At 46.9% G+C, this 26,904-nt stretch overlaps 1 protein-coding gene and 1 long non-coding RNA gene across 2 annotated transcripts; one reads left to right on the forward strand and one right to left on the reverse strand.

Moving 5' to 3' along the window:
* The first annotated feature begins 1,264 nt into the window (after window positions 1-1,264).
* On the forward strand, window positions 1,265-25,614 carry LOC135365918 (A disintegrin and metalloproteinase with thrombospondin motifs like). The gene is made up of 6 exons (XM_064598582.1): window positions 1,265-1,309; window positions 3,744-3,852; window positions 7,686-7,853; window positions 13,918-14,062; window positions 20,585-20,710; window positions 25,456-25,614. Exons 1-6 carry the CDS (start codon window positions 1,267-1,269, stop codon window positions 25,600-25,602), a joined length of 738 nt encoding a protein of 245 aa, XP_064454652.1. The 5' UTR covers window positions 1,265-1,266; the 3' UTR covers window positions 25,603-25,614.
* LOC135365917 (uncharacterized) lies at window positions 10,667-11,784 on the reverse strand. The gene is made up of 5 exons (XR_010414009.1): window positions 11,555-11,784; window positions 11,421-11,465; window positions 11,304-11,352; window positions 11,000-11,026; window positions 10,667-10,905 (listed from the first exon to the last, which is right to left on the reverse strand). It is a non-coding gene; the product is annotated as an uncharacterized LOC135365917 (long non-coding RNA).
* Window positions 25,615-26,904: the final 1,290 nt, after the last annotated feature.

Consider the following 26,904-nt stretch of genomic DNA (forward strand, 5'->3'; position numbering starts at 1 on the left):
GAGTTGCTCAAATTGGCTGAAATGGTAAAGCTCAGCTTCATCTGGGCCCTCAAGTGGAACGTCCGGTAGAGGTAAGCGTGACAAACTGTCAGTATTGTCGTTGTCTTCTGACCTCTTATACACTATATCGTAGTGCATGAGGGAGAGAAAGAGAGCATAGAGTTGGAGACGTGCTGTTTGCATTGCAGGTATGCATTGCATTGCACGTGCTTCAGTGGTCAGAAGATCTCCGTCAACGGTTGATGGTCCGTTATAAGTCTGAAATGTCTGCCAGTGTAGAACTTCTGTACTGGCCAGGCAATGGCTAGGGCCTCTTGGTGAATTTTTGAGTCGTTCTTTCCGTCCCATCAGGCATTTCGGGAGAAAGAACTACGCCGAGACCATGTAGTCCGGCATCACAAGCGAGACTGAGTGGTAACTGCGGACTGTGTCAGACGGCATAATTTCTTTAGCATTTCGGAAGGCTACTTTGCAGTGTTTTGTCCACTTCCACTTCGCAGATTTTTCCAAAAGTGCGTGCAAGGGTCCCAAAAGGTCTGCGATGCCCGCAATAAATTTTCCGTAGTAGTTGATTAGCCCAAGAAAGTAAGGCAGCTGGCTGACGTTTTGCGGTGCTGGAGCTTCAAGTACAGGACGGATCTTGTCTTGGGTCTTGTGTAAACCTTCGCTGCTGCTCTTGTATCCGCAGTGCACAATGCTGTCCTGGAAGAAGGAGCACGGCACACACACACACACACACACACATTGGGTGGTGATGGGATGGGCGATTCATCGCGGCTGAGGCGGTACACTGCCCTATGTCGCGTTGGGAGAGGATGAAGGGATGATGATGGGGGCTTTCAAAGAGCCATCGCCAGACCGGTGGAGCACAAATACTCCGCCAGAAGGCGAAGGCCCTGCGTCTGGTGGGCAGCGTTCGACCACGGACCGAGGATCTTCGCTAGGTTGAACGGCCGCTTGTCAATGCGTTGCATACAGACTTGCATTAGTGCACGCTCGTGGTAGTATTGCCCACAAGCCAGGATGACGTGGCTAAGGCCTTTCAGCACCATCTCGGCTCCACCTCGTCTTCCCTCTGCCCCACTTGTGGAGTACACGGCACAAAATAGGCTCCTCCTCCAGTTTTCAACAAATCTAGGGCGAGAACGTTGTCATTCGGGGTGATGGTTGGCTATGAGCGTGCTGTGTGATGAAGTTCATTTTTAAGAGTGTAGACGTAGGGTAAACGGTTTCGAAAATAATTCATTTCCTCTTTGCAGAAGGGATATGTGCAAATTGCTAGCGTCCGAGTTGATCTGTCTTGTTGCAGGTGAGTCAGGATGGGATACATTTTATTTATTTTTGGAACGTATTGCTCGGATGGGGCATTTATAAAACTGTTGGGGTTGGTGTCAAGAACAAATCGGTCAGTTAGCGTTGTCACAATGCCACTAAACGGGGTCATGTACGTCAAACGCCATGTTCTCGTCCGCTCAGAACTACAGTGTCACCTCCATCATGCTCCACTTGGACCTTTTATATCCGTCAATTTCATGGGCGGTCTGAACAAGGAAACATAAATGTGAAACCGTGGAGAAAAATTTAGATTTGCGCACGACACACACGAAAGCAGGCAGTTGAACAAACACCCCACTGCGTCAAGCAAATCCTGAGCACGGAAATACCATACAAAATTAAGGTCACGAGAAACTTGCTAACCCGGAACCCCTGCACATAAAACGTTATTTCCATTTGGAACGAGTTCTTCATGAGTGCAATCATCTCTCCCGTGGGTAAAAGTTTTAACATGAAGTGGTTGCGTTCAACGTAATTTATCGTAACAAGGTACTTGTGGTTTGGGCGTTTATGTACCCCGGGTCCTGGCCACACCGGCATTCAGGGCAACGAATAGGCAGATTTGGTGGCGGCTGCGGTCCACCGTATCTCCAGAGCCGTGCCCATTATCCTCTCCAACGGAGATAAGCGCTCCTACTTGTCTGCGTTGGTGTCACCCTTGGCCCGCCAGCAATGGCTCCTTGACATCACTCAATGGTCGCTCCTCCATGCTGTGGACCCGTCATTATCATTTAGGATGTCAGGTCGCTTCCCTCGCAGCTTTACGACACTCCTGCAGCGTCTACGACTCAAAGTCCCCTTCATCCCTGTGTTCCGTGTTAAGCTGGGTTACAGTAACACGGCGCTGTGCCTAGATTGCCACACCCCAGCTACGATCCTCCATATCATCGAGGACTGTGACCGATCCACGTGTGTGCGCCGGGTACTTCGACGCCAACTTGAACTACTTGACCATCGACCATTCAGCTCGTCCAAAGTACTTGACCCATGGAGCTCCCCTGCGCATCAGTGCCGGGCTCTTCGCTCCCTTTTTGCTTTCATGCAAGCCACCGGACTCCTCGAAGAGCTCTAAACAGAACTCCGACCTGTCGTCGCTTCACTTTCACCATAATTCATACTCTCATATTAACCACTGTGAAGTGGGGTAGGGTCCTGTGGCTATCACGGGGAAGCATCCCATGTCATGATCACTTCATCGTTTATTGTTGTTGTTGTTCTTTATGTACCATCAGCGTTATTGGGTCTTTATAGTAGATCAGATGTGGCACCTAACATCCACATTGCCCGTGCCGTCTTTGCTGAATCGCAGTTCGCGCCTCATCTTTTCCCTCTTTCGTTTCCCCTCTTTCATTGCTCCGGCAAGCGCAATATACGCTGGTTCACATGCTGCTGTAGCAGGCGTATCGCACTTGCCCAAGATGAAGACCGACGGAGAAAGACATTTCAGGAGTTTGAGCGCGGTGCGTTCCTTTGCCGTATGTAAGTGTGCTGCCGTGCGGTCAACAGCGGCGTATCTCGACCGGTACTAGAGCGCTTGACCCTGAAACGTGCACCAGATCGGTGCCTCTGGAGGACTATTGCAGTGCTTGAGGCGCCGTAAAATGCCAGGTCGTTTAGTGGGCATGGAGCAGTGGGCATAGGAAGGGACGAGGCACCGTGTCTCTTGTGATGGCCTTCAGAGTGGTCGTTCGGTGGTCTTGAGTCGATGCAAAATTTAGTATGGTGAAGTGTCGAATTGCTACCGGGCTATTGTGTTCATTGTCCGCGTCACCAAATGTAGAGGAGGTAGTATCCGTTTACATGAGTCCTGATCGGCGATGATGGAATGCCACGGAGAGCTTCTTAACCCGTGGCCTCGCCCAGGACTGTGCCGACAGACCTGGCTGACTTGTGCCATGAGACGCGGTAGTAGTGGCGCGTCGTAGTTGTCCACACACCGCCACAGAAACATTTATCTGCCTCGAAATTTCTCAGGTGTGCACGGGCCTCCCGAGAGGGTGCATGGGGGGACTCTGAATCTTATCCACCGGACCCTCTGTATGTCAAAGCATTCGTTTGTCATAATGCTACAGTGACTTCCACGCTTTCCGCCCACTTCCGCCGGAAGCCCGTTGTCCTGCCCTGGTAGAAGATCTGAAAAAGAGAAAGTGGGATGATAACGTTTTCTCCTCCGTCGTACCTCTAACTGTCGACAACTTATGAAGCTTCAAACCAGTAGTATCACTTTTGCTAACTTTACGTGACACCGAAACGGAGTTTAGAATTTTTGTAGCACATGAAGGACGTCTTCGACTCTGCTTCCTCTGTGGTATCCTGAGCTTGTGGCACCTCTTATTGAAGTGATTTGAAATGAAGTATGTCTTCTGCATTCCAGGTTTATCTCCTTTTTTTCTGTGCGTTCATTCCAGGAGAAGCTTATATGGCGGGCGCTTGCACAGACTTCCGGACAGCCATAGTTGAAGACAAGCCGTGGATGTACCACTCTGTTCGTAACATGGCACACGAATTGGCCCACAGGTGAGGAGTAAACAGTGAATAGTTGCGACGGGTTTTGGATTGAGGTCTGCAGTTCATATGTCAGTTCGTAGCCCTCAGGGTTACAATGGAATTCCATTCAGCTCAGAGCCACACTGCCATGAAAGAACCTCCTTCAAACACTTGCGCCACCTATCATGCACCGCATTTTTAACTTCACCGTTGTGTTGAAGCTCGGCGCCACCAAGGTGCTCTTCCAACAAGTGGAGGAAACGAATCAAAGAACATAAAACATTACGAGCGGAGTGACCACGTGCCCTGTCATGAGGATGAGAGGGAAGGCACGGCAAAGTACAGTTCATGTGCCTTCTGCGTGCTGGTAGCGTTATTTCTCGCGTCAAGCGCTTATGGCCTTAGATTACGATACGGTAAAGCATTATTTATTTATTTATTTATTTATTTATTTTACCCTCAGGGCATACGCATTTCAGAGGGGAGTGGTGTACAGAATGGTTATTGAGCATAGCACATAAATGAAAGACACTAAAGGTTGGCATTTCACACAGCAGTCAATCACTCGAATAGTGCACACATACCGCATTTTTAAACAACTGAGACGAAGAGGTAGCCGTCAGGGAGCCGGGAAGGCAGTTCCAGTCGATCGATGTGCGTGGAAAAAATGAGTCTGAAAAGCCTTTAGTAGAACATCTAGGAATTCCTACTTTTTGTTGATGGCTAGTGCGATGGGAAATATATGTGGGAGAAAGTAAAAAGTGGTTACGTAGCTGACCGTTGTGATAATATATTTTGTGAAAGAGGCATATGCGGGCAATTTTACGACGTATGGCGAGGTCGGGAAGATGGAGTGTGGATTTCATAGCGTGGATTTCATAATTATGAGTTAGACGTAGCCAGAGATATGTCAGTATGGCTCGCAGAAAGGGACGTACCGTAACCGAAAAAGTACACTCAGGTAAGTGGAATAGATTCACACGTAAGGTGTGTCAGCCTATTACTGTGGCGACATGCTGCACGTTCCGGAGAGTAGGGCAGCGGACAATTTCGGCCACCTGGGGTTATAATGGACTTCTTAGCCACATCGAATGCTAGTCGCAGCTTCAGCAAGCTGTGCAGCCCATCGGCACATCTGAACCCCCCCCCCCCCCCTCGATCAGATAGTCTCTCCTCGCGGCAAGCTCCACCGTCGGAAACTCCTCCAAAAAAGCTCTGTTGCACATTATCGAGCTCATCCACTAACGAGGAGGGCTATAGGACCATGCTGCTTACCAGGAGATAACTTTGCGAACCTCCTCTTCGTCCTGTTTCCCATTCCACTAGTAAACACGCGGCTAGTCAAGGCAGGCAGACCGCTCGTCTGCCCGACGTTACTCTCTATCCCCCACACCCCCGAGGTTCTCTTGACGGGCGCCGGAAATCTCCCACACACTGTTCTTGAAGCAATGTTTACGTCCCCACATTGATGCCGTCCTGGATTTGACCTGGAAGCAATTGAGACATTAATCGTCATGTTGGTAATGGGTCTTCCCCTTCTTCTCACAACGGGGTGCTTACGGGAGCTATGTGGTGACTTCATATGTCACCTGCAGCTCCGTCTCTTGTAGGTGGTATAGGTGGTGATACCCACAGAAAAGTCTTTAGCATGTGTCACTCTTGAGTGAATGAGACGTGACACTTTTGGTTTTCGGTCTCATGTCTTTGAGTTTAGAAGCGGTCTGCGGTGCCGCTTTAAGAAAACCGAAGTGGGCGTTCTCCGCATTCTTTTGCTATTAGAGCAGGGCCATTCAGCTAGCAGCTTACAAAACCTGAAGGGGCGCGATCGAGCTTGCTAAGGCAGCTTCCAGTTTTTCTCAGTACTGTTCGAAGGCTGGGCGTTGGATGATCACGTGGAGCGTAACTTCCCATGTCTTACATGTAAGGCCCTAGACCTTAGACCTTAAACCCTAGCCCACTTAGTGTGACTTTAACATCATGAACCCGATGCTATGTGTACATTTTTGTGTGTGCGTATACTTATGTGTATACTGTGTGTATACTTGCGTATGTGTGTTATGTGTATGTTATGTGTATACTTATGTGGTATAGGTGGTATATATTTACATTCTTGCTGGACTGGTTTAAAGTTTTGCGTATTCCTGCTGCGAAATCCGTCGGGGATCCGCAGGAAGCTCACACTGCGTGTTCAGGTGTCCTTTCCAATACTTTCCATTCGTTCAGTGTGGCTGTCTTTTATTAGAATTGGTTGTCGTGCTCGTTCATCTGTCACATAGATCGGCAAATGGTCACTCCCCTTTATTGTCAGTGTCGACTGTCGAGTGTAGCTGATTTGACATTCTATGGGTGCACACAGTTACATCAGTGCAGCTGCTATACAATGGGTCGCGAAGGTATGTTGGAGAACCGTCGTTGAGGACAGCGAAATCCATGCTCATAAAAAGTCTCTCCAACTTACGTCCCCTGCTGTCCATTATTTTACTGCCCCACAGTGGGGAGTGCGAGTTCATGTCACCAGAGATAACGGTGGGAGGTGGTAATACGCCGACTAGGGTCCTGAGTTTGGCTGGGTCAATTGTCTTTTTGGGAGGAATGTACACAGCTACTAGAGTGCGAATTCCCGAGGACAACTTCACTTTAACGGCCACGTATTCCGTCGACGATGTGACTGAAGACTGTAAAAACACTGATGGGCTGTCTCGGCGTACGGCGATAAGAACACGGCTTTTCGAACCCGGATCCTGGCCCGGGCACATGTAGTTTATGTAGTTTGCGATTCTAATGGATGTAGGGACTCCAGCCTCTACGAAAGCAAGCACGGGCCTTCGGCCTTTGGGCCTGCCTCAGAGGCTCAAAGGCACAGCTTAATGCTCTCAGCGAGAATGGCGTCCAATATCTGTTTTAGTAGCATGCGAAGTAGTATGGTACGCCGTCATCTGGCGTATGGTGCAGCTATGTAGATCAAGCAGTGAGCCCGTAGTAAGTCCCCAGCGAGCGCCACACACATGGAGTGAGATGCAAATCTGGCATTCTGCTTTTGCAGTCATGCGTTGTTAAGTTATGCAGAATGAAGTCGATGACTATTCCAAAGGATTTCATACGCGGCGCACCATATGCCAACTTCTGTAGAGCTGAATGGTTGTCAACACAGTTTTCTCGTTTTCTCGTACGAGACACCCACACCTCCGTGAAACAGAAATGTGGTGCAACATAGTGAAGAACACTCTATGCCAACGGCTATTGCTTTCTGGATCACCACATCCACGTGCCATCGGTATACAACCTCATACGCACGCCTCATTGGAGGAGGGCAGGGAGGGCAACCATGGCTACACCCAGCGCGATCACCTGGGCACACTGAGAGACACAGCCCTGTAGAATGCTTGCTGTTACACTGTGATGGCATATTTCGCCATCCGCGTTCCCTATGTGTACCGACCTGTCTCGAAGACACTCGGATACAAACAAGAACCCCCAATAACATCCAATGAAACTAGATAATGTAAATAATGCAACATATCAAGATGACTTGCACTACGCTCTTTCCACTTCTATGAACACTGGAGCCAGCCCATATTTGTGTCGACGACGAATACCTTTTTCGTCTATCGGTAGCGGTAACCACATCATAATTGCTTCCTCACAATACGCATAATATGGCAATGCACAATTCGTAGGGAAAGCGCAATATTTTTCACTTTTTCTGAAAGATATTTTTCCAGTACTGTTCGTTTCCGACATCGCGATATACGAAATCTCAGAACATCAGTGTCATTACTGGTTACGTCAAACATCTCTAACCGTAGTGACTTGTGTTGTCGTGCTTCTGCGACACGCCTCTTACTGAAAGACGTGCTATGCAGCTTGGGATGCGTTCACGATGGCGATGTCCCAGATGAAGATATAGAAGACCACCCCGGTGCCACGGATTGCCGGTGGTCCGATGGCTACATCATGAGCTACTTACAAAACTCCACCAAGCAGTTCCAGTTCTCTCCGTGTTGTGCCAGACAGATTAAGCATGTCGCGAAGTAAGTATGTTTTAAATAAGCATCAGTGCCGTTGTCGCCATCGTTGTCGTGAGCTATGGTTCCATTTGCATCGTGCGGCGGCATGAACTCAGTTACTGCGACTGCAGATCGTGCAACCAGGTGTAAGTTAGTGCTACAGGCGCATTTTGATGGCGAACAACAACAACTTTATTTTATCATGATGATGGGGGTGTTTCATCGCCAGGGGCAATAACCTACTCCACTGGTGGCGTTATTGCTCAGGTATATTAGCCAGGTTGCTCCGTTCAGGGTCGTTGTGCCACGCAGACTGCGTAAATCTTTTATACGCAGTCTCTATGACTCGGCTTTGGCTGGTCAGAGGAGCGGCTGGAAAACTTACGCAAAGTTATGTCAAGTTGCGGCATGGCCGGGAATGAGGGAGGGTGTAGTGAAGTTCGCACAGAATTGTGTCATACGCCAACAGGCAAATCCTCACGGGGGAGAACCGATTGGAGCGTGTCCACTGTCAGGACATAACTTCACCGCATAGCACGTTATCCGCCAACCATTGCCACGAATGATGGGGTTACCGCTTCCGATTCGAACAGCGAGGGGGCGTACGCCTTTTTGTAGCAATTTGGATATATGATGATTGCTATGAAAAGGCGCACGCCCCTCACTCTTTCCTCAAATCAGAAGCGATAACCCTATCATTCGTGGCAGTTTTTGGCACACAACCTGCTGTGAGGTGAAGTACTGTTCTGAGAGTGTAGAGAGCAATAGGCCTTGGTAAATCGTTGAGTGCGATGTAATGGGACCTTTTCCACGCAGTCCACGCGGTAATCAGTGCCTGTTTGTGACAACAGACTACTTTACAAAGTGAGTAAAGCTTTTTTCTTTTTTTTTCTTTTTTTGCTGAGGGCGCTCACTTCGCTTAAGCTTTGCGAACGACTCCTGGAGACAATTTCTCGGTTCGGTTTTCCCTCACAGTTTATCACTGATACCTCCACGTACTTTACGAGTTGAGCGTTCTCAGACCCTTGTGCTGCTCTACGTATTAGATACACGACATCTCCCTGCGACCCTCAAGCTAATATTACTAAAATGGTGAACAGGGATTTGAAGATGATGTTGATTGCATTTACTTGCCATCATCATCGTGAATAGGACCTTAGCATGTCAAAATTCTCTTTCGCTACGCGAACAGCTGTTAATTGTGCAACAGGTTACACGCCGGCGCTGCTGAAGCTAGGACGAAAGGTGCTCTTTCCGCTCGAGAATGACGACCTTAACCTACGGAATAGCTCGGTCGCCCGTCACTACTCGAGCATCGCGAAAGGACTCCGGAGCTGGCTCAACGATGCCATTAGGACAGCTCAGGAGAACCTCGATGTAGCTCGACTGGACGAGGCGCAGCAGCACAACCTCGGCCGGAGGAACGTGGCGTTCAGCGGGGGTGAATGCAATCAAAGTTTCATTTAGTTCATTCAGTTAGTTTTTATTTCATTAAGCAACCATGAACAAAGCTGAAGAGACTGCCAAAAGCAGCTGCAGTGCCGCTTCACAAGGGCACGTCCCCACACTTTAGAAATCATAACACAATCATAACACTATACAAATCAACTATCGGAGGCCATACACTACATGCAAATAAAAAAATGCGTTACATTGGTACAAAGAGAGAGAGAGAAAGGCAGAAACAGATCCCTTAAAATACATGTCATGACCCAAAACATTGCTCTTAACGATCTTATTGAAATACAAGCGAGGTCAATACGTCCTCTAATGTACTATTTAAAGTCACAGAGATGTTTGTGTAAATTGTACATAGGGTAAGTACATCACCTTCAAATTCCACATTGATCCTTTCAGTTATATTAGTTTGAGGGTGACAGGACGATGTTTTTCTCGTGTCTAATACATAGAGTAGCACAAGAGTCTGCAAACACTCTAAGCGTAAAGTACGAGGCCTTATCAGTAATAAGCTGTGTGGGAAAACCGAGCCGGGAAAATGCCTCCAGGAGTCGTTCCCAAAACGTGAAGTAAACGCCCTCAGCGTAAAAAAGCTCTACCCACTCCTCTGTCAACTGGTCTGTTGTCACCAACAGGTACTGATTACCGCACGAACCGCGGGAGAAAGGTCCCATTACATTGCAGGCAACAACTTGCCAAGGCCTATTGCTCTCTACAGTCTGCAATCGCCGAAGTGGTTGTCCACCGCGAGCCTGCCGCGAGAGTTTGCCTATGACATGTCGCGCAAGTCTGTGCGATCTTCGCTACGTTCCCTTATGAAAATGGGTGTTTAGTTTCTGTTTACTTTCTACAGACCAAGGTCAACATGGAAAACAAACATTCTTCAGAGTTTGTGTTGCTTTCATGTTTACATCATGTGTTTACTTCTTGTTGACTTATGGCCCTCAACTTTCTGTAGACATTTGGCTACAGAATAGCTGTGGAATTTTTTGTTGTCTTTCTGTGTACTGTCAACATAATTCTGGTAACACCATCCCGCGTATGATGTGAAGACTTTTTGTAGACTTCCTGTGACTCCACTCTCTTAGAAATGAACTTCACCGCATAGCACACTCCTGGCCAACCATCATCTCGAACATCGTTATCTGCCTGAAAACGGGAGGTGTACGCCATTTTTGTGACAATTATGAACAGCGTAAGTATCACAAAAAAGCCGTGCGCCTACCGTTTTGAACAAATCAGGTCACATAGCGATTTCATTCGAGGTGATGGTCGGCTAGGGGCATGCTATGCGGTGAAGTTCATTTTTAAGAGTGCATATGTTCACTTACTCGAAACACGCATAAGATACACGAAATGGAGTACTGCAAAATTATATATGTATCTACTTTATTCCGAAAATGCATACCTTGAAAGTGGTATCCAGTGTCGACACAATCATACAAAACATCCCGCGCACACAGTAGTTACGTATTTCATACGTACACATCCTTCGTGCCACATAGTGTCGCGTCGCACAATTGACAGTCAATGATCTGCTGTTCTTCTGGCGACCCACGGTGAAACAGCTGGAATTTCGGCGCCAGCGACGTCTCTGAAGCGCTGGAGAGATATGTGTCTGAAATAGAGCGCGCAATCGCAAATTAGTAACGTTCAAACACAAGTGAGTAAAACTGAGTAATACGGTCATAGCAACAACAAAGCTGGTTAACCCAGCTTAGTGTTCAACAAAGTAGAGCCTGTATGAAGGAAAATGAAATTAGCAGAATCAACACCAGCCACGAAGTGTACACTTACCTGACGGGACGCAAGACTGCTGCCGCTGCTCGAAACAAACAAGAAAACGCACAACAGTCATGGTGTGAATACATGTGAAGCTTAATCACACACTTCGATCACACAGCTTACCCATTACGACGCAAATTCATATCCTCATTTGCTCTCTCATGGTCTTCAACAACGAGAATGAAATTAGCAGAAGCAACACCGGCCACGAACTGATACTTGTACACTTACCTGACGGGACGCAACACTGCAGCCGCTGCTCCGAACAAACAACAAAAACCTACAGCACAATAGTCATGGTGTGAATACATGCGAAGCTTAATCACACACTCCGATCACACAGCTTACCCATTACGACGCAAAATCATATCCTTTTTCTTTCATGGCCAGGCGCTGCTCGAAACAAACAAAAACGTAGACCACAACAGTCATGGTGTGAATACATGTGAGGCTTAATCACACACTTGGATCACACAGCTTACCCATTACGACGCAAATTCATATCCTCCTTCGTTCTTTCATGTACTGCAACAACGAGAATGAAATTAACAGAAGCAACACACCGGCCACGAACTGATATTGTACACTTACCTGACGGTACGCAAGACTGCAGCCACTCCTCCAAACAAACAACAAAAGCCAACAGTCATGGTGTGAATACAAGTGCAGCTTAATCACACACTTCGATCACACAGCTTACCCCATACGACGCAAAATCACGGCCTCTTTTGTTCACAAATGGACGAGCGAGCGCGGAGACCGTTCAAACATGTTGCAACCGTTCAACGACATTCCGATGATGCTAATGGCGATGACTCCTCCGTGACAAGGCGAGGGCGAAGCACGGAGGCGCAGAGTCAAAATGTGGAACAAACTTGTCGCATGTGCATGATCCTCATGTGGTGGTATAAGTATGAAATATATTGCATAATAAACTGAAATATAAATAATACGAGGAAGCGCCTTCCCAAAGCCAACGAAAATGTATTTCGAGCTTTAGTGTGCAGCTAAAAGGTGGCAAAGTATCATTTAAGCTACATTTGATCATAAGTTCAGATTCAAATACCGCTTTGTTTAGTGGAAAGACGGTAACACTGATCTGTCTACCTCCCGGGAGGGGTGTATACCCAACATGTGTTTTTTTTTTTAACTCACCCTGAAATCGCTAATATTACCCATACAGCCTGTCTCCCAATGAATGGATTCACAAATATGCCTATATACATATATACCGCCACCCCCCCCCTCCCTTAGGAAATGCTCGGTACCCCCAGAGGTCGTCCTCTGGGACATTACTGGCTGATAATGCAGTAATTAATAATACAAAATCCATCTATAAAATAAAACGGTCGAAATAAATACTCATTACACAGGTGCACAGAAAGTCCACAAAGCATCAACAACGACACCTATGTACATTGTCCACACAAGGTATTCAAAAGATTGTCAACATGATGTTAACAGCAATTCCTGTTGACTTGATCAACAAGAAGTCGAAGTCAACACACTGTCAAGACAGGAAACAAGAAGTCCACAAGAAGTCTGCAGAAAGACAAAATGCATTTTCATACGGGTTCTTTCTCATATCTGGACATGTCTCAACACGACATAACTTTTCGTAAGTTTTCCTGCCCCTGCTGTGACCTGCCAAGGCCGAGTCATGGAAATAGTGTATCAAGAGAGAGAGAGGAAATATTTGTTTATTTACAAACATCGGAGCTGAGTGGAGCTGAGCTGAGTGAGTATAAAAGGCTTAAGTAACCTGCGAGGCACAACCATCTACGTGAGAGTGCACATGCTTTGGAGCGCCGTTGATCTAATTATATTAGCGGTAATCTGTTGGCCACGGAGACTGCTTTCCGGCTCAATCACAGCCAGGATCGTGTCGTTTCTGCGCTAGAGAATTACGTAGTTCTGGTTTCGGCCCACCTGCATAGCAAAATTAGTGAATTGGTATCTTAAGGTGTTCGCTTTTTAGGGCGTTTAAAAAAAGCGATTGATTTGAACAATGACTGGATAATTAATGACTTGAATAATGACTCTTGGATTTCTGAGAAAACATCTAATTAATAAGTGGATGAATGAATCTTAAGAAATCAGTCGACCAGTAGCTGCATACTCTTTCTTAAAAGATGTCCGTCCGGCCGTATAACCCACCAGCGGAAACGAAATTTATGCAGCTATAATAGTTTTGATGTAAGAAATGCGTGTCGAAAAGCACGTACACATGAAAAAAAAAAAAGAAACGCCCCGTATGTCGACCCAGCTTTCTTTTCTACACGGGAGTTGACTCCCAAAAATGCTATAAACATAAGATAGATGGCTATTACCTTTCAAGTTTCGAGGTGAGTTTCACCCGACGTTGTATTCATGAAACGCGGTCGAATATATAATAATTGTTAAACTCACCCTGTCGGCATTACTCTGTACATGCGAACTGCGTTGAAAGGCTAATTGGCCTTTCTTCGGCTCACCTTTTCTAGGCGTACAGGTCAATTTTAAGTTTACGGAAGACGCGAGTGGCATACTTTTTCTTTAGCGTGAAACCCTAGCGGCGAGCTGAAACAGGCTCGTTCACTCATTAAGTAGGTTGGAAACCGAGGGTTGGATACCGAAACTACAGCGGTGTGGCGCTACTCGTGCACTCGACCGCCCCTTTCAATGAATGGCGGAGCCTGCCTCCGCGCGCCGCTTTGGTGGCCCGCTGAACAAAAAGCACGTATTCCGTAAGGTTTTGTCTGGACCTGTACTCAAGCTATCAAATTGTCCCAGAAAGAATGACGCATGTAAGGAAATACATATGGACTGCTTTGTAATGAGATCCTTTTTCGTATACTGTTAACAGTCTGGATAGCCATACCTGTCTGCATGTGAACAATTCAAAGAAAGAACGACCAACAACAAACTACTTGCCAGGCACGAATATGAGCTTAGATGAGTTTTGTAAAGCATCCCTTGCCGATACGTCTCGGGACTACTATTTCGACAAGGTAAGCATTTATTCCTGCATACCCGCAACAGTGAAAGAAATGTCGGTGAAATATACAGTGACAGTTGCATAGATGAATGTGTTCCTGAAACCAGGCTGTCGAACCGGAACTGAGCTGCTATTTTCTCCCGAATTGGTACAAAGCCGACCACATTTTTCTGCATTCTTGGTACGGAACCTGGACCGGAACTAATGAAGAGTACAGTTCGGAACCGTTCTGCTAACGGTTCAGTGTCCTGTTTTTTTTTTTTTTTTCGTAAGGCGCTCTGACAAGGATGATATGAAAGGTGCGAAGGACACCTTGGTCGAGGGCTAAAACTGCCACACAAGTTGTAAAGGTTATTCAAAATTCCATCTACATGCGAATGGTACCGGGGATGTTCCGAGGATTACAGTCTCGGGGGCGGAGTGGGTGGGTGTCCCGTAGTTGGGGGGGGGGGGGGTAGCACCAATATCTTTCTCTCTTAATTCTCGCTCGCTAATTTTCTCTCTGAAAGGGTGATCAGACATGAGACGAATAAACTTGATAGATTAACCTTGCCTTGCAGCTGAGAAAGTTACGGCATGCAGAAAATGAAGTTACAGCGTACAGTTCTCGGCAAAACGTACATATCGCACAGTTCTATACGCCTTGCGTGGACGACAATCTAGGGCTGCACGACTGTTATGTAGTAGACACAGCATCGGCCTCGATGTTGTTCTTACGAGGTTCCACCAAGTACACACAGCGCTCGCGCGCCACACATTTCTGAATCATTTCCTTCCAAAGTCCCCTAGTGGCCGTCGACGATTTTTAAAAGTATACGTAGCGGTTGGACTAATCTGTGGCTCACCTAGGCCGTGAGAGGAATGCTTATCACGGAAGACGGCCACGATGTGACAGACGCCAACAAGATAAATTATGATCGTCCACACCCGTACACAGTAATTCCAATGGACGACAGCACCGCGACTTCTGCAGAACATATTACTAACCGTGTATTCACACGAGCGACATTCTCACGGAAGATTGTACAGAAGAAAAAGCAAAAACAGTGGGCACAGAGCCGAAGGTCCGTACTGCGTTATGTTGAGCATTCCCATGGTGCAGGAATATCGGGAGTGGCGTACTGCGCACTTAGCAGACGACACTTAGCAGATGACACCGTCAGCATAATGAAGTAAACACGACGCAAAAGACAAAGGGACGAAGGGACGGACACCGTCAGCGTCTATTCCTGTCGTCTGCTACGAAATATCTTGTGGCTGCGTCGCAGGATATTCCCTACGGTTAGCAGTGTACGTAAAGACACGACGTTGAGCCCTCATGCTCACGTCACAACAGAAAGCTATGACGTTTTTCGCATCTTCCGCTGTAGCATTCTGGGGAATGTCGCTCGTGTGAATACACGGTAAGTCTGCATATGTCGGTAGGGCTCAAATGTGGTGTGTCAACGTCACATAGATACATGAAGCCTGCTTATTGCCTCCTCCCTCTCCATCGCTACGTCGACATATAAAGCCAGAACTCGTCTGCTACCGCGATTCGCCGTTTTGCGAATCTCGCAAATGATTGCAGCTAACTTCGACAAGTTGAACCCGTAGACTAAAAGTGCAACACGCTTTAATCAGTCTTGAGAAAAATATGGGACCATGTTTCGTTTTCTTCTGTTTTCCCATTTAGTGCGGGGACGTTTACTCGCAGACGGCAGTTGCTGCACCTGAAGCCGACGGTGGCTCGTCTCCATGGTTGCGACCGCTGAAAGCACGTTCGTGATTGGCTAGGGTCGTTGAAAACACGATCCTCATTGGCTGACTCTTAGCTGTTACGTCACGTCGACGAGTAAGACTTTCTGTATATAGGTGGTGGTGGCTATATACAGACACACGAAGTTTTCATTCGCCTTTCAGCCCAGGAAGTTAGTCACAGCTTCAGCGTAGTCCTGGACTACATATTCCGTCTGTTGGGAACGCTTGCGCCCTAATTGACTTACACGACCCTGTGAGGACCCAATAGTACTTTATGTGTAACTGGGGGCGTATAGCCTAGAGAGTCTAGAAACTTTTTTTTCATGTGTGTTGCTCTGTTGCAAGACCCCGCCATAAACAGCCATAACAGCCTAAACAGCCATACCGAATGATCTAGCTTCTGGCAGCGTTTCCCACTCCCAAGAGCGGAGTCCATCCGTCCCGCACAACAAGAATTCAAAACAAGAACAAGGTTTATTACATTACGAGAAACATATACTGTGCGCACGTTTCAAGTTGAAAAGCAAACGAGTGCGACAAGCCACACGGAGACCAGAAAGAGAAGAGCCTCATTCCCTTGAAGCAGACTCCTTAGGTCCTTTGTTTCTTACTAAAACACGCCCCTTGCCTCTGGAGCATACTAACCGAATGCGAGTTTATCGATCGCGCCCTCCCTATCAGCCGTGTAATCACCCATGGTACCAGAGTTTCGACAAGCGACAAATAAGATTACGATCACAAGAGTAATATCCGTGGCTTCTGTGCAATCTCAGAAGCCACAGTAGCAGAAAGCAAGCAATGACGGCGCTATTGTGACGTCACCTGTTAGCCACTGAACCAACTGTGCGGTGACAACGGTCAGACAGGCTGCACACTGTCGGGAAACACTGAGGCTGCACAACACACAGTTGGATTCATGCTGCAGCACTCGTTCTTCCCGTGGTATCAGCGGTCCCAAAAATCGAGGTGGTGTCGTTGACAGCGTTCAAATCCTCCATTTCGGACGTCACGCAGCCGGAGAACGCCGGGCGTCTCCGAAGCGGTAGCACACGCTCCAGCCTGCGCGGTGTTGCTCACTTCGATCATGTGATGCCAGGTCCAATGGGCACCGTCCATACCAATCACGTCACATAGTGACAAGCGTGGCGACGCTCATGACGTGTCTATCGTGAAGGCCAAGGAGGGTGCTTCGCGCACGTGAGATTCGGGGGCTATTGCAGGCGTCCCAAATTCGCTACCGTTGCACTAATTGTGGGTAAAGTGTTCTGGGCCGCCTAACATTCAATACCGACCAAAAATAAAAAGACAAAGTTGTGTGCTTCTAGACTGCTCCTTTAAGGGCGACCAGCACTCAGAATGATATCGTTCCGTCTCCCTGCTTGAGAAACCAATGCGGTGCATCACGGTTCCGACCATTTCTAAGACAAAACTGACACCGGCATACCATCACTGTTGGCAGAGCGCTGTGGCAACAGCACCTAGATACAGAAAGCCTGCTTACTCGTCGACGTGACATAGCAACTAAGAGTCAGCCAATTACGATCGTGTTTTCAACGACCGTAGCCAATCACAAACGTGCTTTCAGTGATCGCGACCATGAATACGAGCCACCGTCGGCTTTATGAGCAGCAACTGTCGTTTGCGAGTACACGTCCCCGTACTGAATGAGAAAACAAAATAAAGCGCAACATGCTATCATATTTTTATCATATTTTTCTCATGATTAAAGCGTGTTGCACTTTTAGTCTACGGGTTCAAATTTGCGAAGTTAGCCGCAATCATTTGCGAGTTTCGCATTACGGCGAATCGCGGTAGCAGACGAATTCTGACTTTATATGGCGACGTAGCGAAGGATGGAGAGGAGGCAGTAAGCAGGCCTTCTGAATCTAGGTGGCGTTGGCTGCGGCTTCCCCTTGAATTCGTGGGTCCAGCGCATTGGGAGTCCTTAGTTTCCTGAACACACTTACCAATTACTTTAAAGGGGCCCTAAAGAGGTATACAAGGTGTGCATTTCTCTGCGTTATATTATTGCAACTCAGGCAGTGAAAGCTCCTTGCAATTACAAACGCTCCAAACCAAAAGGCGCTTGCATTCCGATGAAATACTCGCTGCAGTCTTCCGCTTTTAGCGTCATTTACGTCATTTTGACGTGGCGCTTTCCGCACTAATTACGATCAAGGGTTGCACGTGTGATTTTATTTCACTTGCGAAAATGTACTAGATGAATATGTGTCTTAATCTATTCAAAATCTAAGAAGTTATAACCTCAAACTGGAAAATAAATGGGTTTAGTTTAGATATCACACGCGAACTCGTTTTCCGTGCAGTAGCACGCAGCAGACCGCGAGCGCGAATGAGTATCCGGCGCTACAGTTCCGGTAGGTATCTTAGGTAGGTGCGCGATGGGTCACCTTCGTCATCTTCGAATGGTTCCGACGACTGGGCTGCAGTAGTTTGGATTGAGCAACGCGGCATCAGCTCGCGTGGCACAGTGGTTAGCGTGCTGTCTATGTCACGTCGTGATTGGGAGGTACCCGGGTTCGAATCGCGTCATATTATAGCAGCCCAATTATTGACGTTTGCGCCAGCCAAAGATGTTGAAGATGTCATGACGCTGAATTTCGTAAGCACGGGGCGCAAAATGTAGTTCTAGACAAACAAACGGAGCTCTCCGCCTTACAGGTAATAATGAAGCCTGTTTATTGGCTGCTAATTTGAAACGTCATGTGCGGAGCTCAGCCCCGCGATTGGACGGCAAAAGGCTACGTAGGCATGTGACGTATACGTGGTGGAGAGAGGCGGGCTGGTTACTCATCTTTGAAATCATTTATATGGGTCACTGAGCTGGCACAAAGGCGAACGACAGACATATATGGGTATTATGACATGCGTTTGTCATGGGGTACCATTATTTGCGAAATGTCTGCGGGCCTGTTTACGGCTCCTTTAACACTAGATGGATCATGTGGCCGCGCGCTAGCAGAGCCGTATATAGGGAGAGTTTGGCCATCTTTTGATCTTTTGGCGCTTCACCAGCGGAGCCTGTTCTGGAATTTAATTTGTTTCAATTGGACGCGTTCCCCGAATTAGTTCATTTTCTACACGGACGTACAGCGTTCTTCCTAAATATATTATTACTTAATTTGAGAATGATGATGTACCGTAGGTCGACCTTCAGTACCTGGCTTCTCACTTATTTTATTGGCAGCCATGAAACATGTTGGCTCCCATTAAATAAATTGGAAAGCAGTTTTTCATTGATACATATTAAGCCAATACCTGATTCGTTCTATTGTTGCAATCTGTAATAAACAACGTGCCGGAACCACTCACTGCCGGAAATACTCATTAAACCAATTGGAAATCAGCGTTTCTAATTGACGCCCATTAAACCAATTCGTTGAATTGGTTCCTTACTCCGTTGATGCGGTCTTCGTCTCACAGCACGGCGGAGCCCGGTTTCGCGAAGGCAGCTTCTCTACTAAACTTCCAATTCAGTGAATGAGAAATAGTGGGCTTTCACATGTTTAAAGGAATTCGCAGTCTGATTTCTCACTGAATCTCATTAAAACTGCGGGAAGAAGTCAATGATATCGTGCCTACTATTTCCAGTAGGAATTGACGTCAGAGTCGGTGTTGCACTGCCCAAAAATCCTGAATCCAAGCGATCCGCTTATCAGCCAGCAGGTAGGCGCCATCTTGATGCAGTTCTCCGGCTTGTGACATGTACTTTTGTCGCGCTCAGTGTAATCTCCAGAGTCACCGTCTTATGACTCACAGGCGCGTGTGAAATGGGGGCTTTGTTACCAAACTGAAAGGATTCAAGGACGAAGGGGTCTCGAAGGACGCGGTGCGCACATATCTTCCCCCTTGCATCGTGACCAACGCTTTGCATCAACATGGCATCGGCGACCGGTTGACGACTGGACAACAACAGAGCACGGCGAGGGAGGTCGTTCCGCCGTGACGTCGCATGACGCGGTTCAAGTTAGGCTCCTCCTAGTGGCCAAACTCTCCCTCTAAACGGCTCTGCGCACTAGTGGGCAACCGACGTTCGTTCCACACCTGCGCTTGGCAGATTACCTTCAACGCTCCTTTTCCTGATGCCACGAAATATCTGTCATTAGTATATTGCGCGTTGATTCGTGGGATACGGCTCAATGTTATTTGTTGTATGTGGAGAATCAGGCAAGTTGGTCGGGGTCATTAATCAAGGGGAGCGAATTGAAAACGCGGGTAGACAAGGCTACACACACTCACGCCGCAAATGCACTGCTTACCTGTCTGGACACCACTGGCGTAGCCAGAAAAATTGCGAGTTTTATATATCGGGAGGTGCCCACGACAACGGTTCCGAAAACATGGTGAGAGAATCGCCCTGTTCCTTTGAAGCGCGTGACATCACATTACTAAGCTATGGATTCGACAGCTTCCTTGGTCGTATCGTTTTCGTAGAGTTCTTCCGCTGTACTAGGACTCGCTAATATTTCAGCAGGGGTTTTATGGAGAGTTTACATGAGGGAAGACAATTTCACCTTTGTATACCTCTCCCAAATGCACTTCCAAAGGTACGATTTCAGGGACGTTTAAACCCTCCCCCGATCCCCTTTAGCTACGACATTGCTGCGCACTACAGGACTTTCGTACGCACGGTGAAGTTCATCATTCCATCTTCGCCAAATTAGCGGAATTGGGTACAGAATCGCCACAGGCGATGTAACATCGCGCTCATTTTCATCAAAATAAGGTTGTTGTCTACATGATCACCATACACCAAGACGTTTGTATACTGCAGAACGAAACATACGTTGATTGCAAAGTACCGTGCAGAACCGCAAACTATTACGACGACGGAGAGTGGGTGTATTACGCTGCGAAGGTCTTCGCCATTGATGGAATACCCTGCAATGAAGGAACTATGGTAAGTGAACTCAAAGGATTGACAAGATCATATTTGATTAGCTTTCGGGCCTATGAGCATTGGTTGGACGTTGTGCGGAAGGTAACGTTGCTTAAACTATTGTGTTTCGAATTTTGAAAACTCTACATGTGAGGTTTGGGCTAGCATCGATCGCTGGCAGTATACTAGCACAGACAAGTACCGGGTACATAGGACGGCAAAAATTAATTTCGTGGTTATTGTACAGCTGACGTGAAACGCTAGGACGTGAAAGGCCGGAATCCATTTCGCATTAAACCCGCAATTTTTTCCACTGTTTCGTGTGCGTAAATTCTTTGGGCATCGCCAGTCTGCTGAAGCTCGACACAAATACTCGAGAGCTATAGTGTCAACCGTGAATTATGTTGTCCCTCGTGGCTTGCGTAGGGCATCCGATACCAGATTCAGTACCTCTGCATCTGGTATCGGAAGCAGCGGTAGAAGTCGTAATGTAGAAGATATTACGCTTCTCTAAGGCGGCAACCGCATGGAGCAGAATGTCCACGTTGAGGTTGTCATGGTGAAGCGTCGGCCTAGCGTTTATCACCGCTTGTTGCACGCGATGTGGCAATGCTTTATTGTAGTAAACTGCTGTACGCATCGTTTAGTAACATAAATAATACTTTAGCGGTTCTTCAAAAAGTATTGTGCTAATAACATCTAGAAATCAGGTGTTTACAAGAAATTTTTAGATACGGAGAGATTGTTCGCTTATGAGTGTTTCTAGCAATGCTCACTAAAGAAATATCAGACTACATTTTTGTTACCGTTATCTCGTCACACATTTCCGATTTGCCATGTGCCACAAATAATATTTTGATGTTTCATTTAGTCACCTTCGCCTTGCACACACCTTGCCACCTCCTGCAAAAGGATATATTTTACGTTGATGTCCTTATACTGAACAAGTTTGACGTTCCAAAGGGGTGACCTCCTTGAAACCTCCGATATGAATATATCCACGTCGAAGTCCGCGGGACGGGCCATCTGCGTGTCCTTCTAGAAGGCAGGGCGAAGAGGGCAAAACCCGGAAAAAAAAAGAAAAAGAAAAAAACGGTCACAGGCATGATCACAGGTGACTTTGTCACGTGCTTGTGGCATTTCCTGTGAAGCGTGTTTTCCTGTGGTGTCACTTCCTCTCCTCAGACTAAATATCTATCCTTGGCATAAACCGGCTCATTGGTCCGTCGTCTATTTTTCGCATAGTAGGTCACCGTTCCTTTCAAGTTCTGCTGCCATTCAGTTGGCAAAAGTGCTCCATGCGGTTGCCGCCTAATGTATCGCCTGCGCCTGAGTGTTACTCATACGTCTCGCCGGATGCTCCGAATGGCGAAATGCAGCTCCCAGAACGGTTCGACCTGTGGCACACTAACAGACATTCAGTACATTTGTATTCGCTCTGCTGCTCATGAATGGCCGACGCCGTGCTTGTGCCTATAGCTATTACCAGGATCATCACCACAGACTGATTATACCTTAAAGTTATCCTGGGGCTAATCGGTCGATCCAGCGCTTGCTCACAGAAGCCCCTAGTGCGCTACGTCATGAACACCGGATTTACTCATCTCTAACTGTACTACTCTAATGTGGAAGTGGCTGACGTGCGCTTCTGTGGACCGCGTGTTCGTAACAATGACACGCGTATTCTGTAGCTCCTACTTATAGCTTCTGCATATTTCTCTTTACATATCCCCATTCAACGAGTTGCTCTCTGTGCTTTCTGTTGCTTTCAAGGAATGCTACTGTTTCTGTACATGTTTGACAAGTGATGTAAATGTTATTATCAGGAATTCATGTCACAATTTCCTGATGTAGTGGAACCTGATGTAGTGGAACGAAGCGCTCTAGCTGTACACTGTCAAATTCGAGATCATCCTATCGACTTTCAAAACGCCTGCATCATCGACCTTGAGGGTAATCAGATCAAAAGAATGTTTGTAGAGTCCTGGCGTATACAATCCACACCTGAAAACTTTAACCGATCTGTTGGAGCGTTACCCAGCGTATACGTCAGCGGCCTCCGTCACGTGACTGAAAAACAATCCGACGAATCACGAAATTCGAACCACGGCAAGAACGCTGCTTCCAACGGCCACTACAGTCACCCCTGAGGAAGGAGCCGAACTGTCTCCGAAACGTCGGGTACCGTCCTGTACCTTGGTTGGAGATTTTCGTTGCTATCACAACTTTCCTTTCGTTATCGGAATCAGAAAGACGTAGAAGGTCAGTCAAGACCAGGGTTGCGGAATGGGATCACCCATTCCATTCCAATTCAATTGAAGATTTGTGATAATTCTATTCCTTTCATTTCCTAGGAATGAAAAGGTGTGGTTAATTCCCGCTCCTGGAATGGGTTGGCAAACCCATTCCATTCCTTTAAAGGGATGGTCTCGTACCCCCTGCCCCTTTCATAAAGTGTACCATTCGATTGCCCTTTGTTGAAAATGGAATACTGCTTACCCGACAAAACACGCCACAGTTATTAAATAACCGAATTAAATTGATAAAGATTGCAGAGCATGCCGCGATCTGTGTTGGCAACAATAAGAACGGCCACGTCGCCCTGCGGGTAAGTGCATGTGGGCACCGCGGCAACTCTCGTACATTTTCTTTCAGTTCTCAGGTGAAAAACGCGCATTCTAAGTAGTGGCAAGCATGGTGGTTCAGAACAACTATGTTAATCCTCACAGACAACTTAAAAGTCGCAGAACAACCCCATCCACAATCACAAATGTGAAGTCGCTGGCCATTGGCGCGCGCGGTCGCATTACAGCTCCGACCAAAAATATATTACGCGCGCTTCCATTACACTCCCCGTTGTACACAGATCAAGCTTCGAAATGAAGTGTCGCTGACGACGTACATGGAGAAGGAGTACGTGTTTATTTAAAAACCGCATTAAATACTCGCGGAAAGAAAACATGTGACTTAGCTTCCACGTATCCGATTGTGCGCCGCATTATGGGAGACCCCACAGTCAATGCTCGGACTACATTCTCCGCTCGCGGAGGTATATGCCTGAGTGTCCCCATTTCGAGAGCAAAGGGGATTACTCAACCCAAGGTGCTTCTGCAAGTTACAATTACCATGACAACGACGATGCACCCGCAGGCCGACGTCAAACGTGACGTATGCATGAGAGAAGCGCAGCTTTCGTCGTCTGCTCTTACGGGACGTTCCGACAAATTCCTCGAAAACGACTTGGTTAATCTGAATGAAACTTTGACGGTTGTATGTGTACAGTACTCGTGAAACTAGTTTTGGCTAAGTTTCGAAATCGCCCCGGCTCTACGAGACCGTCCCTTTAATTCCTCCAATAAACGAATTAGGACGTGTAATCGTACTAGCTAGCCGAGCAGTGCTATAGAGGAGATTGACATTACCCAACACGGAAAAAAGGACAAAGACAATGTTATTTCGCCCTCCTCCTTTCCTCCTCCTCTTCATTGGCATCATTACTGTTGGAATTTTTCACTAAAGTAACTGGTGCAAGTGATGTGGGGTTGCGGGACTCACACTAGTGAAGCCAAAATCTCCATTTTATTTTTTCTTGAAACCAAACCAAACCATCGCCCTTGACCGTGTGGCACCCAGACCATTACACTCCAATTCCAATCCGCCTGCGATAAAATGCCTAATCTAATTCTCATTCCATTCCCAGGAGAGTTTCCGCCATTCCGTTCCAATTCCATTCCGGGCTTATGGAATGATTCCGGAATAATTCCAACCACGGAGTGGCATCTCCGCAACCCTGGTCAAGACCTTAGTTGAAGAACACAAAGACAAAAAACACTGAAGACAATCGTAGATTTATTATGGTACAAGCGGTCGGACGGAGTTCGTCCTTCATCAGGTGCGGTACCGGTGTCGTCATCCGTCGTCATCTCTCTCAATCCGTAATTATGATGTCCTTCACCTGATTACCTGACTACGATCGTCTTCGGTGATTTTTTTTTTGTCTTTTCGTTATCTGTTAAGGTAAATGACAGCACGGTCCAAAGCGGCTTTGGTAACCAGTTGCCTGATTTGTAAGGGGTTTCACAAGCAGACAAATGCGATTATTCACATATATTATTATATATTATATTATATATTATATATATATATATATATATTATATTATATATATATTATATATTATTATCCACATTTCGAGTGCCGCTCACTACATACATCCTCCTCTTAAGCGTGAACCGCATGGCCCAAAAAGCGTCCGAAATCTTTCCGAACCGAATTCGGGACCGGTCTTTTTTTGGAGAACAGAATTTCGGGCCGAATTCGACCCGATCTGACCAAGTCAGATTTCTCCTCCGAAATGGGAAGTGACAACAACCGAAAAAGTAGAATCATCCAATGGCTATTCAGCAGGGAGAAGAACCGTAGTAACGATGACGTAGCAAGTGGTTCGACTGTTGCCGTGTGTGGGACTTCTACCTCTATGAATACAGGGATCATCTCATTGAGCTGGATGGTTGAAAGGCGATATTCCCCAAGGCCAGAAGTCATCGGCCGAAATTCGGAGTGCATTTCGGTAGCATGCGGTGATGCACAGAAAAATGCACGGTCCCGATTTCGGTTCGGCCAGCTTTCGGACAGTTTTTCGTGCCATGGGGTTCAGCCTTTAGCGTTGCTCACGCCGATGACACGTTCTTGGTGAATGGTGTAAACGCATGTGTACCGTATTCCAGGTTATCATTATTTGTCAACATTATTTTCTGTCGCTTCAGGTATGCATACGTGGTGAATGTGTACCCTATCCACCGAAAATTAAGAGGGGATCGACAAGCAAAGCACCAGCACAAAAAGGAGAAAAAGAAGACGAGAGGACCGAAGAAACCGAGAACTACGCTCCTAAATATGTACGTGCTACCTAGTCGATGGAATAAAGGGTGCAAACCAGAAGGTTCCCAGCGTGTGCACATTCAAGGACCGGCTCGTTGAAGCTCAGCTACGCCGATTTTCGAATGTTACAGAACGGAGACGTACTCAGACGACGTGTTTATTAGGGAACGCTGATTATGTGTGTAAAGTACTTATCCCAAACTCTTCACGTTTTTTTTTTTTTCGTTTTTTTTTTGAAAAGTTAATTAGTTTCACCATTCCGACTTGCGGACTTCAAACCTTGTGTCGACGTCACACTCGAGGTCAGGAATGTTTTGGATGGGCATGACATTTGGCTTGGCTTCTTCCGCCGAGCCGGGATGTCCGCTCCAGTCCCTGGTGCATTTCGTGTTTCATAACGCGTACTGAAAATGCGAACCACGAGTTTACGAAAGACGAAAGGAGAAGCTTTTGTATTGCATGCCGCGATCGGTTACAGCTCCGATTAGGTTCTACCTTCGAAAGCAGTGATTTGTTCCGATCATTTCGGCCCTGAATGTTACGGAAGCAACGCCCAACTCGAAGAGCAATTTGAAGTTTTCGCACGAATGTATCTCAACCAGAATGCTTTGCCAACGATATTTGCAGCTGCAGATTGCGGAGGCAGGAAGAGACAGCGGATGGAGGTAAGTCTAAGTCACAATAGTGACAGCTTTTTAAGTACAAAACAGGCATGCCGTGCAAATTGGTACGTTCCCACAGTTATCATCAAAGGCAGGAAAAGGACTTCATGGTTCAACCACAGTCTCCTTCGTCTTGGGAATAAAAAGAAACGCTTGTATCGGAAAGCCAGGTTATCTAACACTCCTAGAGCTTTGGAAGCCTATCGGACTGCCGCTAAAATATACTCCAGGGCTGTAACCAGGTCCAAGCGTTTCTTTTTTAGAACCACATTACCCGCATTACTCTCGAACAATCCTCGTCAATTCTGGAAAGTAATCAACCAAAAGGAGGAACCTGACACCCATCTCATATGTGAGCATCTCATGTGTCAGCAACCTATCCGTAGTCCTCGGTCCGGCCTTGAACAGACTGCTCTTTCTCCTGAACGGACCCTCTTTTGTCTTCATCTGGTTGTTTCTCTTCCCCCCGTTTGTGTATACATTGCTTGTATGTGAAGTAAAATTTTCAGCTGTGTTTGAGACCTCGTGTTTGTGTCTGTCCCATCGTGTTCCTTAGTCTCGAGGTTTTAGATCATGCATCATCTTCACCAGCTCGCTTGCTTCCTAGCCATTTCTTCATTACCCGTCTCGGTTCCACTTCTGGTGATTTCTTCCGTGATGAATCATCTGCAT

Source organism: Ornithodoros turicata, chromosome 8, assembly GCF_037126465.1.
Source record: "Ornithodoros turicata isolate Travis chromosome 8, ASM3712646v1, whole genome shotgun sequence".
Taxonomy (NCBI): domain Eukaryota; kingdom Metazoa; phylum Arthropoda; class Arachnida; order Ixodida; family Argasidae; genus Ornithodoros; species Ornithodoros turicata.